At 55.6% G+C, this 13,961-nt stretch overlaps 4 protein-coding genes across 4 annotated transcripts; 1 reads left to right on the forward strand and 3 right to left on the reverse strand.

Annotated features, from left to right (window-relative positions):
- Positions 1–349: 349 nt before the first annotated feature.
- On the reverse strand, positions 350–1,422 carry SLS55_000758 (uncharacterized protein; the record flags this gene model as incomplete). The annotated part of the gene is made up of 3 exons (XM_066772266.1): positions 350–548; positions 641–1,167; positions 1,297–1,422. 3 exons carry the CDS (start codon positions 1,420–1,422, stop codon positions 350–352), a joined length of 852 nt encoding a protein of 283 aa, XP_066637545.1.
- Positions 1,423–2,195: 773 nt separating this feature from the next.
- Positions 2,196–7,232, reverse strand: SMY2 (kinesin-like protein; the record flags this gene model as incomplete). Its single annotated transcript, XM_066772267.1, has 4 exons — positions 2,196–2,506; positions 2,559–6,492; positions 6,645–7,029; positions 7,150–7,232. The coding sequence occupies 4 exons, from the start codon at positions 7,230–7,232 to the stop codon at positions 2,196–2,198; spliced, it is 4,713 nt and encodes a 1,570-aa protein (XP_066637546.1).
- Positions 7,233–10,612: 3,380 nt separating this feature from the next.
- On the forward strand, positions 10,613–12,041 carry SLS55_000760 (uncharacterized protein; the record flags this gene model as incomplete). Its single annotated transcript, XM_066772268.1, has 4 exons — positions 10,613–11,173; positions 11,224–11,466; positions 11,520–11,776; positions 11,840–12,041. 4 exons carry the CDS (start codon positions 10,613–10,615, stop codon positions 12,039–12,041), a joined length of 1,263 nt encoding a protein of 420 aa, XP_066637547.1.
- A 272-nt stretch (positions 12,042–12,313) lies between these two features.
- Positions 12,314–13,153, reverse strand: SLS55_000761 (uncharacterized protein; the record flags this gene model as incomplete). Its single annotated transcript, XM_066772269.1, has 2 exons — positions 12,314–12,680; positions 12,744–13,153. The coding sequence occupies 2 exons, from the start codon at positions 13,151–13,153 to the stop codon at positions 12,314–12,316; spliced, it is 777 nt and encodes a 258-aa protein (XP_066637548.1).
- Positions 13,154–13,961: the final 808 nt, after the last annotated feature.

Raw genomic sequence — 13,961 nt, forward strand, 5'->3', positions numbered from 1 at the left:
ATCACGCGAGTTCGACACGCGAGCGCCCGCACGCGTCTCGTCATTTGCTGTTGCAAAGGAAATAGTCTTCTTGATTCAATAACCTAGAGCTACCGTTCTGCAAGCCTCCCCGATAATAACGGTCCTTTGCGACCCGCCAGGAAAGAAAATAGAGGTTCAGTAAGCCAAAACAAACCATAGGAAAATTAGGATATCGTGATTGTCGTCAGTAACGTTTGGAATGCTTGCTGAGTGATGTCCGCAAGAAAGCCACAAGAAACACGTGCAAACGCAACATGACCCAGCATCCAGCAGCGGGAGAAGAAAGGCCGTCCAAAGCCATCATCTCGTGAGTAATAGTGCCGCAGCGCTAGTCCGAGTCGCTCGACGAGCTGCTGCTGCTGCTTCCACCTCGGCTCCTGGACCTGCTCTTGTGCTTATGCTTCTTCCCATGACCGTGGCTAGGAGGGTAGAGGCCACCAATCGCCGCCGACGAGCCACCATAATGGGAGCCGCCGTGGTCGCTGCCGTGCTTCTTGTGCTTGGACTTCTTCTTCTTCTTCTTGTCCCTATCGTCAAATGTCAGCATCAGCCACTCAACCCATCTTCCAAAATCTGCCTCCAGCAGAGAACATCAAAGAGGAAAGAAGAAATCGCGTACTTCTCGTGGGAATTCTCCAACACGTTCGCGCCAATCGCGCCCGCCACCATCCCACCAATCGTCCCGAGCGCACCTCCGCCCATCTTATGTCCCAGGAACGCGCCGCCCGCACTCCCCAGAACCGTCGCGCCTAGGCCGCGATCGCCGTCCGGTCCCGGCAGAGGCTGGCCCGCAGCGTCGTACTGACGGGCATGCTCATTGCCGTACGCGCCGCCTTGCTGATGTTGCTGCGGGTACTGCTGCTGACCGTATCCGTACTCGCCGTGGGCGGGAGGAGGAGCGCCGCCGTACTGCGCGGGCGGAGGGTAGGGCGAGTGGCTGCCGCGGTTGTACTCGTCCGTCGGGTACGGGGCCGGGGCGACGGCGTTGTTGTAGCCGGGCGCGGGCGAGTAGCTGCCGCTGTGCGGCGGCGCTTGCGACGAGTACTGGTGGCCGCCGTTGTACGGATCGTACTGAGCTTGAGGAGGCGGGGGCGACTGGTACTGGTTGTACTGGTCATGCGGCTGTTGCGGCGGCGGGTAAGCACCCTGGTAGTTTCGCGCGAGATCTCATGGTTAGCTGCGCGCGCGCCCTCTTTGTTCGCTACGAGACATTCGGGAAGGAGAATATTTTGCTTGGAGACACGATTGTGTGAGAGTGCGTGGGGAGCTACTCACCTGCTGTGGCGGATACGGGCTGTGACCGCCGTATTGGCCTTGCGGCGGCGGAGCAGCGTTGTAGCCCTGCTGGCCGTAGCCGTAGTCTTGGTGGCCGCCGCCGCCGTAATAGTCGTGGCTGGACATGGTGTCGCGCGTCGACAAGTGAAATGTGGCGTTCGATGCAGTTGTTGCGATATGCGCTGCCGAGCTGGGGTACCTTGGTGAGCGCTGCGGGGGAGGGGTTGAATGTGCACAAAGCGAGCGGGAGACGGAAGGCAGCGGGTTTAATAGGAGAGATCTCAGGTAACGTGGAGAGCGGCGGATAGATCCAGGGTCAGCTGCTTACGTGTGGCAGTCATTTGGCGAGCTGAAACGAGGAAATGACCGCGGCTGATGATGGGCTCCATCCTGAATACCCGGTTGGGATGCTGTCCAAATGATGTGGCTGGTGCTCTGCACAGCCGCACCGAACGCATAATGAAACTGCTGCGCCTTCCTGCGCCATTACCGGCGCTACCAGGAAATAAGCTCACCGACACCGGAACATAGGTCAAGGCAACAGCGGAACGAGTTACATGGTACATTCATACAACCAACTACAGTAATACACGTCCTCCCAACAGCACGCTGCTCCACGTGCGACAGCACAGCGATGAGCAATGCAAGGAAGGGACAACCACGCATTCGCGAAGAAGCAACGCTACTCGCAAATACAGGACAACCGCAACAACAACCTTCCCAAACGAGTGACAAACCTCCCTCAGGTATGCAAAACAGGCAACGCTTCCCAAGGTGAACAAGAACGCCAATAGCTCGCTTTAGCTCCATCTTCCGACACGCTTGCTTTCTTTTTCCGGCTTTTTTTCTCCCGCTAATTCTCCGCTCGTTTTCCACATCATCCCATGACTTTCTCGCACCTACTTCCGGCTGCCCTTCTTCTTCGCGGCGACAACCTTGAAAGCAAGATCCTCCTTCGCCGCACCGGCCTGAGCAGTGTTGGTGCCCGAGCCCTTCTTCGCGACCTCGCTCCAGCCACCAGAGCCGTTGGCAGGGCCGGGGCTGGAAGTGCCCGAGTTCTCAATGATACCCTTGTCGGCGAGCTTACGGCGCCGAATGAACTCCTGGGCGAAATGGCGAGAATCAATCGTCTGAGACACGGAGTGGACTGCCTCGGTGACAATGTCGAGCTCGCTGGGGAAGCTGAGCATGTTGCTAACGAATTCATCGGCTACAGCATGGTATTAGCATCACGTTGCAGAACTTAGATGTCATAAACTTACCGTCAGTGCCCTTGATGAGGTCATTCCTAAGCTCGTTTGCAGCCCACTTTTTGAATTCTGCGGTGGCATCGGGAGCGCCGACCATTGGGGCAGCCTGAGCAGGGGGACGCGTGGGGGCAGCCGGCTTGGGCTTGGCAGCCGAAACGCTTCCAACACTGGCTGTGCGATTACCGGCGGGAGAAGCAGGAGCAGGGGCAGGGGCAGGCGTCTTAATCTTTCCACTCGCGCCCACCGTAGTCCAGGCGCCACCAGGAGCATTTGTCGCGACCGGAGTCTGCTTGCTCGCAAGGTCAGCATAGCGCTTGCCTCCGCCCACAGCCTGGGACAAGCTGGCAGTAGTGGCGGCAGCACTGGCAGCACTGGCGGCACTGGCAGCCGCAGCCGCCGCGGCCTTCTGCTTGCGGGCCTCTTCCTCCTTCTGAATCTGCTGCAGTGTCTTCTTGACTGGGCCGGTAGAAGCAGGGGCCTTGACGGCCGTTGCCTTCGACCAAGCAGACGGCGTGCCAGGCGCGTTGACCGGCGAGGCATTACTAGCCCATGTGGCACTCGAAGGGAGGCTGGGCTGCGGTTGTGCCTGTTCAGCCAAAGCGAGCAGTTCTCTGCGCTGTTGCTCAGCACGGGCTGCTTGAGCAGCAGCTTCGGCTTCCTCACGCTGCTTGGCCTCTGCCTCTTGAATTTCCTTGAGAGAAGGACCCTTTGGCGCCTCAACCGTTTCCTTGGCCCAAGGGGCAATGGAAGCACTAGGGGTGTCAACTGAAGGGGTCTGGGAGCGAGAGCGAGTCTCTTGATGCAGTGCGTCGGCCAGATTCTGCCTCCTTTGGGCAGCTGGCGCCGGGAGAGGAGATCCAGATTGAGGCGGAGGGAAAGGCATCGGCATGGAGGTGTCCACCTTAGCCCATGGAGACTGAGGGACCGGAGTTTGCTTGGCAGAAGCAGCCTTGACCTGCTCGGTCAGGGAGAGCGGCTCAGAAGGCTTTGGCGGGGTTTCGGTCTCCTTCGCGGTCTGAGCAGCACTTTGAGCAGGCGTGGACGGTTCTTCCCTCTCATACTCTCTGGGAGAATGCTGATGCTCTTGTTGATCCGCGACATCGGCGGCAGTCTCAGCAGCGGCCGCACTTGCTTCTCTGTCGAGCTCATCCCGAAGGTCTCTGAACTGCTGAAGACGGTCGGCAGATTGCTGCGTCATCTGGCCATCATCGTCCTTGATTTGAGCGTCATGATCATTCTGCTCGTGTTGGAGACGAGCCCGGTCGTTCAGCATGTTAGCAACCTGTTGAGCGTGAGTACCATCCTGCTGCGGAGAGCCGAATGAGCCAGGGGCGGCACCGAAGGGCACTTGGCCAGCTCGGCCAAGGTTCATACGCTCCAGCATGGCTGGCAGATCCTCTCTCGAGCTTCCTAGCCCTTCCACTCCGGCACCGATCGGCGATAGACCAGCGGCCGGGCCAGGGCGAAAGGAATTGTCGAAGAAACCGGCCATCCCAGGCATAGAGGCTTGGGTAGGTGACGGCTGGTAGCCGCCAGGAGAAGCGATGCTACCAAAGCTAGGCTGGCTGTGCAAGCTGTGGGCACTGGAGTGATGGTTAAGTTGGTGCGGGTGCATGCCCAACTGCATCTGTTTGACGAGTACCTGCTGTTGGGCGAGATGCTCCTTCTGGCGCGCCATGAGGTATTGCTCCTCCTGCTTACGACGTTCCAGAGCATTCTGCTGCTCAGCAGTCAAAGTAGTGCCAAAGCTGGGGAAGCTGTTCGGGAACGGGGGCTGGGCACCGGCGGTAAGCCCAGCATTAGCCCATGCGTTTCCGGGTTGAGTGGATGGCGGGCCGTGAGGAATGCCAATCTGCGGAACAAGGAAAGGTTCACGAGAATTGCCGATCCGACGAATGAGCTGAGCAAGCGGCTCATACTCCGGGTCTTCCTCTTTCTTGACCAACAGTTCTGGGGAGAAAAAGCCAGCCTTGAACCAATCGTGCATCTCAAGACCAGTCCAGGGACCTTGAGCCTTACCCGACGGGTCACGGTAAACCCACCTCATACGGTCAGGCATGACCATAGTACGCTGCTGGGCCGCGGGAGGCTGGTTGGACGCAGAGCTGCTGACGGTTTGAGGTTGACCGAGAATAGTCTGGGAGACGTGTCCGAGGGGTCCTTGTTGTTGGGTCGTGGCAAGAGTAGGCGTTTGTGCGGCAGCGGTGCTAGTAGATGCGAATTGGCCCAGGCCTTCCATGGGATTTCCATCGGCGTTGCGAAGGCTGTTGGCCAGCAGCTCATCAAAGACACCGCGGCCGGCTCGGAAAGGACTGTCAGTCTCTCTGTGAGGCCCAGCACTACCGCCAAAGGCGTTCCTAGCAAACGAACCGGGCTGACGGTCTCCCTCGGCAGAACCATCATCTCCACCACCAAACCTGTTCTGCTCGCTAGAGCGCATCTGCTCCTGCATGGCAGTTGGGAAGAGCGACCCAAGCTTGCTGCCACGGCCAATCGAACCAGTACCCGTTAGGCCGGCGCCAAAGCCGCCCCCATACAGGCTGTTCGGGCCAAGTCCAGCAAGGCTGGGGGAGTGCATCTCGCCGACGGATCCGAAAGCATTGTCGCCAAAAGGTGGATTGAAACGCTCACGGCTCGGAGTACCAACCGCAGCTTGAGATGGAGTCCAAGCTGAGGAACCTCCCAGCCCCGGCAATCCGCCGAGGCCTCCAAGAGAAGGAAAAGGTCTGTTCGGTCCAACACTCGAGGTCTGGCTACGGTCACTGGCAGCGGCCTCATAGGCGGAAGAGACGCGGCCAATGTTGCCAATGCCACCAAAGGACGCCATGCCAGAAGCAGCAGCAGGATCATTCATGTATCCACCCAGCCCTGGGAGCGTCGCATTGTGGATGTCAGAACCGTCGGTATCAATCTCCTCAGATTCGTGCTTCTCATGCTGAGGGCTTTGATACGGGTTTGTGTCAGTGGGGCTCATTGGCTCGTTTCCATGGATGCCTTGGTGTTGAGGAGTATGATGGAAGGCATCACGACTCTGAAGGAAACTGCTGAATCCCGTATTATCCGTCGTCATGCCAAAGGCAGAAAAACCACCCTCATCCCGGGAGTCCTGCCTCTGCGGCGTACCAAAGCCGGGCATTTGGCGACGTGGAGGGCTATCTTGACCACCGCCAAGAGCGGCACTGCCTGAGCGCATGGTATCATCGACGTAAGGATCGGTATCATTGCTCATGGGACGGTTTGCACGAGATTCCATCCATGAAGGAGTCTGCCTGCCTGGATCGTTCTCAGGGACCTTCCCAAGACTGTTCATGGACGCCCTCTCCCTCAACGTCTTCTGCATGTCCTCTGAACTGTCCTTGTTCATCAAACCCTTGAAACGACTCTCACCACGTAAAGCTGCCAGTCCAGGTCTTTTCTCGGTTGGAGTAGAAGCTTGTCCAGTGTTCGCGGCAAGCGAAAAGTTGCCGAAGCTGCCCATGGGTGAAAATCCAGCGCTCTGTGGTCCGGCGCTCCACGGGGAAGACGGGCCAGAAAGACCAGCGCTGAAAGGGCCAGTGGCGCTCCGCTTCAAGCCGAAGGGAGGGTTTCCCGCATCGCCTTGAGCCTTGTCTTTATCACGCTCCTCTGGCCCATTGCCCGGACCCGCGCCGGGCTCTTTGTAGTCCGTGCGTCGACGCAGAAGTGCAGGCGGAGGGACAGCAGCGTTAGATTCTTGGGAAAACCTGCTGGTGGCCGGCGAACCCGCGGAGGGGAAAGGATACGCCTCTGCTGTATCGCGGCGGCGCGTTCCTGGGCGGTTGGTTGTCGGGGAGGATAATCCGTAATTACCTGGCCCATTGGCGTGCGAGACGGAGGTTTTACGGCCCAGACCATCCTTCACGACATTATCCTTGTTCGCGTTTTGGTTGGGTAATTTGAGCGGCGAATTGACGGACGAGATGAAGTGCTGTGGACACGTTAGCTAGCTGGCGACGGGTTTGGGGATGCAGCCCCTTCAATAAAGGCAACGAATAAAAGCAATCCAGAACAGGTGTGCGCCGAGGCATTGAGGAACCCAATACACGCGACTGCAAGTGACGGCGCCAGCGAAAAGCTTACCTCCTTCTCCTCCTCCGTCATGTCCGTCAGAGCTAGCGGTTGCATTGTCCCCTCTCGATCCCAGCAAACGTCAGGTCCAGGCGGGTTCTCCTTGCCGTGCTCGTGACTCCTGCCCCATGCGCCTCCAGACATGCCGTTCAAAGACTGCGGCTCCCAGCCTCCCGCATATAGTCCGTCGAGGCCGTCGGTGGAGTCTAGCGGTACCTGGCGGAACAATGACAGAAGCGAATCCTTGGGGTATCGGATTTCAGCAGCAGCGGTGCCGTTGCGGTGCGGGGGAACGTAGACGCCGGGGCTTGACGCGTTGGTGCTGGCGGCGTTGGAGAGAGTGGTGGCGTGCGAAGGACGGCGGAAGGTCTGGGTTGCGCCGTTTGCGCGGCGGGCCCTGGGCACGTCAGCGGCGCGGTCCCCAGCGACAGAGAGGGCGGAGACGGCAGCGGCGGGGATTTGAGGCGCGGTGGGCGGGCAGATGTCGCGTGGCGGGCAGAGGGGCGGGTGTACTGACCATTCGCCGCTGGAATCGTTACGCGTCGCGTTGGCGGTGGAATTGCTGCCCGCGGCAGCGGATGCGAATGTGGAGGGAGCCATTTGGATAGCGGTCGTGGTGTGGTCGGCGGGGCGTGGGCGCGTGGTGGTGTGTGGTGGATGGAAGGACCGTGTCCCTGTGAGAATTGTGCGGTGCGGCGGCGGCGATCCTGGACAGCAGACGGGCTAGCGCGCTGGGGCGAGGAACGTCGGGATGCAAGGTGGCGGGCGAACGCTGGAGTCGCAGGCAAAGACGGGGCGCGTTTGCTTCGAGAGCTGTTTAGGCTGGGAGCGGGCTTGAGGACAGGCGTGCTGTAGCTAGCTGCAACCAGCGCAGTTGATCCTCGACGAATTCTACTGACGCTGCTCTCACGTGCGCCAAGCCGCTACAGTAGCAGGCCCGCACCCAACGCTGTGCCCGCCGCACCTACGGAGCAGTGCTAAGCTCTCCTCAGGTCAGGGGCGCTGCAGCCTCGCTGGTGGCGCTCGCGACCCCGGGGATCGCTGCGCCCGCCCAGATGCGACATGAGCGGCGACCGCTGTGCGCCGGCGCCCGCAGGCCCTGTCCGCGGCGCAGAGAGGCGGCCGAGTGGGTGTGTGACATCACAAACCCGCGGCCGCGCTCGCTACCACCGCAACACCATCTCCATTTCTGCGCAGCGCCACCCCGTTCATGACAACAGAGCGCCCAATGTCCCTCGCACGCCTCTTCTCCTCAGCGCCACCCCGACCATTCTTACTAATCTCAAACATGCCTCGAGCTGCAATGTAGCAGCCGAGTCCAGTCGCCTGCCTGCACATCGAAACATCGAAGAGAGAGAGAGAGTTAAAAGGCTCGTCCCTGAAAGCTGTTGGGCGCGTGTCCACGCAGGAACTCATCCACTAATGATGTGCATGGTACGCTAAACCCTCGCCATGATCCCGTTGAATCCTTATACCTATTCAACGTCTCTTTCGCTACACTTCGTTCTCGCCCTTGGCTTGCCCCTTTCGATCTCCGGTTCGCTACTTTAACAGCTGGCCCTCTCTTAGTGGTCAGTATCCTGGCGCACGTGGAGTTCCCACAGCACGCTCTACGTTCCAATATTATACATATACTCTTTCGGGGGAGCGCATTGATTTCCTTGGTTCAATACCAGGCCATCCACGGCTCTACTCTATTTCTAATGCGTTCTACCATCACCACCCTCGAACCTCATCATCATCCTGGGAAATTCCAGTCGCGATGATCCGAAAGCTGACGAGCACAGCGTCCGTAGCCAGTCAGCTACGCTACCACCCGATACTACCTTCGGAGTTATGGGATGTCGTTTTCTCTGATGTGGAGAAGAGTGAGCTCCGCCATCTCCGCCTCGTCTGCTTTGCATTTTCCGAACTTGGCGCCCGCCGTTTATTCGAGACACTCTCATTCACCATGAGCTTCGAAAGCCTCCAGAGAGCCATCAATGTCGCAACGCACCGGTCTTGGCATGCTTGTGTCAACAAGCTAGAATTTCACCCGCTCATCTTGCGCAGGTTTAACAGCTTCACTAACTGGTCCTCTGCTTTCTGTCTGACCAACGGCGCTTACAGATGTTCTTCCTCGTGCTCATTCATAAAGTCCAGGATGCACATCGTCAAAACTCGGGTGTACTATCTAAACTACGTATTCAATCAGGAGGTCCCATATCAGATCACCAATACCCTCGCTGGAGATTTGAAGACTTTGGGCTGTGACCGTAGATCGCTGGAGTTTATGAAGGTGATTCTCAAGCTCGTGGACCTGCAGAAGTTGGATGTCGTAACGGGAAAGCACAATTTGGAAGGTTTTTTCCTGATTCACTTTGTGTATCTTACTCGCCTTGATGTCGATATATCCTTTCGAATAATAGACCAACCGCATGTCGCTCATTGCGCCGCTTACCTTGTCCTTCGAAGCGCTACGGACCTCACCCACCTCAAACTGTGCGCCAACGCAGGCCAATTTCCATGATCATGGACGACTTGGACGACAGCGGCAGTGTGGTTGATCCGTATCAGACATAAATCGGCTTCAACGTCCTGTTGCACCTTCAAGACGTGCAATGGCTGGAGCTCCGCTCACTCGAACTCACCCTCTCGACTTCGGAGGCAGCCCTCGTCGGCCTGCTTAAGCGTATCAGGCCGATACTACGCCACCTTGGCCTAATCGACTGCTTTCTCATTGGGTACTGGAGCAGCCTGATACTGCAGTTGCCAAAGGTCTTGTCGCTCCGGCCCGTCATGTTGTGGAACCTTTTCACAGTACCCCAACGACCACAAGGCGCTGTGTAAGGAGGCCGGAGAGCATTCAGTGGAACAAGCGCTTTCTCTGGTTCTATATTATTACCATGTTCTTCTCAGAAAGGCCCGAGGACAAACCAGTGGGATTCTGTCAATATTCGGAAACTTATGAAGCTATCGAAGGCCGAGTCCTCGAAATTCAACTTTAGTCTGCTGAATTTGTTTCATAAGCAGATCCTCGCCTTCATCTTGAAGTATACGGACGAGAAGCCGCTTTTTGCCTGTGGAAGGTCTATGTTCAGCTCTGTAAAAGGGACCTCGTCGCAGGCCGGTTGTTGTTGGCAGCCGCCAAAGAACGAACGCCGCTTTGAATGATTGCTAGACTGAGATATAGTGGTATGGGCTTGTTAAGAACTCGTTCTATTGAAGTGCTCTTTTTGGGTTGCTTCAAAGTAGTAAACAAGGATACGTTTTCGTATATTTCGCTAGTTCCATGCCTAAAGAACCACCGTGAAAGTCATTGATTAGTTGAACTTATGGTGCGAGTAGCTCACAGTGGGCATGGTAGAATTTACTTTCGTACTAATGAAGGTGATGGAGTCATCTTCATAACGGGTGACAAATTACCCGCCTGCATCTGCCTTACGTAGCTGCCGCATCATCATATTTATGTAGGTACTTGAAGACAAGATCCGGAAGTAGATATAAGTTTTAAATGTACAAATTTTCGTTCGGATCTTGTATTCAACTCCCCATCCCATGTAAAAAAATTCTGCAAAACATATGCGGGGAGTCGAAGCAAGTTGCCGGACACAGGTTTGAGTTTAAATTATACATATATGTCCACGGACAGGATTCAACTACCCATTTAAGTAGGATATCAACGGAGTTCGGCACGTGAGCGCGGCGAGCACCTGCGTGGCCGGCACAACAACCCCTAGCCAGGGCATGAAAAACTTCAACTCCAAACCCTCTTCCACTCCTCCTTCACCAAACTCCATCGTCCACCCTACAGAGCCGCCTGTTCGTAAGTCTCTCCATCCAAACTGCGTGTCACCCTGCCAATTCGATCCTCCATTTCTGGCCACTTCAATACATTCAACCTTGCGTTCATCGTATCTCTCTGCTGAACTCTGGCCCAGATATCCGGATACCCTCACTAAAGTTCTTCGGGTCAAGCTTGCAAGCTTTCCAACATCAACATGGTTGCCACGGCTGGTCCTCTACCCTTTATGGTCTTCTGGTTACTGCTTCTATTTGGTCTGATCTTGTCACCCGGTGCCGATTCTCGTGCTCTTGCCGCCGACAACGACCATCATGACAATCTCGTCCACACGCTTGCCAACATCACCAAGCTGATCAAGGGAGGTTTGGACCACTCTTGCGACATATCCGCCTGCGATATTGACCAGGACTTGTGCCACAATGACGACAACGAAGGCGGAGACGATTACGACGATGAGTGTGACGAGGACAACCTTGATGATTGCCCGCCTGAACAGGTAGACACTACGGATACCACTGCCGGCGGACGCCGTCAGTACTCCGTGAATCTCCAATCCGGTTTCCGCGTAGATTTCCAAGCAATGCCATATCCTACCGTCGGAAAGGTCTTGAAGAAGGCGAAAAACGGTAACGACATGACGTGGCCGTTTGCTTTGCAGCCTGAAGACTTGAAGGACTGCACCAACACCGCCGTCGTCGGGTACCAAATTCTTTCGTCCAGTCCTCCGGCTCTCACTGTCACTGAGCACATCCTCGAGGTAAGTACTCTTGACCTGGTCCAAGATTTGCTTTGACTCACATGGCTCAGCTGCAAAGCATCTCTATGTGGATGACAATGGTCACTGACGGGAAGCTCGCACGTGTCGACGATGCATGCTTTTCCGACTTCTGGACCAAGCCATCACTCCCCAGCAATGTTCCCAAGATGGAGAGCGGCACGTTCAAGACATCTACAGTGCCAAATGACCGTGTCTTCGAAGCCTTGGGCTCTTTCCGGAACCGTGGCGTCTTTTTGATTGCTGACTACCAGGTCAATGCAGTCAAAACTAGAGTAAGAGCCCAAAAAGCTATTCTTCCGTATGATACTGACGGTGTACATCACAGATCTGGTCGGGTTCTGCCATCTTCCATGAGGACAAAGTTGCGGAACTGCTTGATAATGCTGCTCGTTCGGATGAAGATGCAGGCAAGGCATTGGGAATGATCATTCTGCCCGTTCTTGTCTTTGACTACCTGAACAACATCTGGACCAGAGAGAGATTGTGGCAGGCAATTAATGGTGTCGCCGAGCAGTTGCAGCTCATCGAGAACAATATTCCCCAGTGTTCTGGTGTGGCTGCAAGCTGGAATCTTTTCATTCCGTGAGTCACCTTCCGTTTGGAAACAGTCTTAACTTTTTTTTTCTTTGCTGACTACCAGAAAAGGAGCCAGCTTAATGATATCACCTCGGACACCAAGGACTGGATTGTTGACACGTCTAAGTCGATGATTTTGAAAGTCAAGGGGGCAGCCGACAAAGATCCCAACGACGCCGTTTTGCAGGCCCGATACGATGCTGTCAAGTACATCATCAAATCACTCTTGCATGACGTTGGTGAAAAGCTTATCCCGCCTGGAAGCCCATAGGCTAGAGACAAGAGATCAGGAACGAATTTGGGGAGGTGGTTCTCTTTCTTTCTGAATTATCACCCCAGCACACATCATACATTCTATGGCTGGCGGTGAAGATGCTTTAATTCGATTTGCTAATGTACATACACGTACACGCAGAAAGCACTCTATGTGAAAAGAAAAGTAGAGCAACCTTTGAGATTGGTGCACGTAAGAATGTGATGTTGGGGCTTCATGACGAACGCCGTAATGGATTTCAGTGAGAAGCGATCAGGATATTGGCCCGCTCATCCGTCCCAGACATAAGGAGGACGCGGTCCAGTACGGTAAACGTTATCAAAGCCAAATTGAAGCCTGTCATAGAAGTCCGGCAAGAGGGTGGAAGGGTTCACCTTCATCCAACGAATCTTGTCGTCATCTGCAACCCTCTCTGCACCTGTTTGTTCGGGCCTTATCACGTGAGCAGATCGAAATGGCTCTACCCTGAAGAGATCGGCTTCGAGAACTTTGACGAATGGGGAATCCTGGTGTAGCCCGGTGAAGGGTGCGTACTTCTTCCCATCCATGATAGACTGCAGGGACTCAGCATCGACAACAATACAGGCCATGCAACGCTGGTGAGGCAAGCTTGTCTCTATTTCGTCCCGGTAATGCCTTACAAATATTAGTCAGAGCATTAGGTGCGCCAGTAGTGGTTGGGGTCAATGTAAAACGTACTTGCGGACTTCTTCCAGGCTAGCATTGTCCCACTGTTCCTTGTCGTCTTCCACCGCCCAATCAATCATTGAAAGGAGGGTTTCGCCTTCGGGGAGTGCTTTTTTGCGCGTGAGGTTGTGGTGGGTCTTTGTATCGAGCATTTCCCTGAATTTTTGCCAATCCGTATCGTCTTCGTAGGTGAGGCGGTACATCTTCAGTCCATAAACCTCTTGTCCCCTGCCCTTCAGATGTTCGAGAGTACGCTCAGTCACCCTCATCGCTGTAAAGAGTTTTGGGCCCGGTTGTCTCTGTCTGGCGTCGGCCTCTGTTGACTGTTTTTGAAGCCAATCCAGGAATCCCTCATCTGTATCCCATTCTTTCGGGAACTTGGAAGCTTCAGCAGTGTCGGGGGGTGGAGGTGGGTCGGACATGGCTGCGGAGGTTGTTGCGGGGCTGAAAGCTGCTGTCAGACTTAGTAGTCGAAGAAGTTTGGGGTAGATGCTCTGGTAAGGTTGGAGTTGTGAGCGTAATGTAGAGGAAGTCACAGCCAGGCACGTGCAGATGACAGAAATGGTCATGTGCTTGGGTTGGGGCCTTCGGCTAGTGGTGAACACCGCTTACGTGTCCTTTCGCTGACAGGTGGTACGCAGCACAGGTGAGTGGAAGGTTCACCTGCGTCATTAACGAATGCACACAGGGGAAAGACAGCACGCTTTGGGTGACGTACGGCTGGAACCATTCGCTCTCGAGCTATGCGTCTGCAATATCAGAGAGACGAACATCACATAAAGCCAGAGGCTAAGCGCAGAGTCTCGACTCCAGTGATTGGCATTACAGACTCGATATTCATGTTCCCCAAAATCTCTATGAAGAGCAGGGATGGATATGTTCGCCACTCAGAGTCATTGCCCTGTAGGATGGAAGGGGCTGTAACTCTCAAATATCATTGCTTCCTGTAGACCATCGCACACAGTCTATCCAGTGCTGAGCTCACATTTTTTGCCGCGATAGTAGTCGTATACATCAAAAAGGTGGCTGGGGAAAAGCTACCCGGAGATTTGACGATTGCCGAGCTAATGGCGGCCCAGACCGCGCCTGCCTGGACGCCGCTGAATCCTTCATCATTGACTTCATCTTCATCAGGGTCCATCGACTGCTCTCCGGTCACGATCCGCCTCGGTGCTTTCGCCGCGAGCTGGAACCCCTCCGCAGCCGTTGATGGGCTAGGCACTCGCTCCA

This window comes from Diplodia seriata (genome assembly GCF_021436955.1).
Source record: "Diplodia seriata strain FDS-637 chromosome Unknown scaffold_1, whole genome shotgun sequence".
NCBI lineage: Eukaryota > Fungi > Ascomycota > Dothideomycetes > Botryosphaeriales > Botryosphaeriaceae > Diplodia > Diplodia seriata.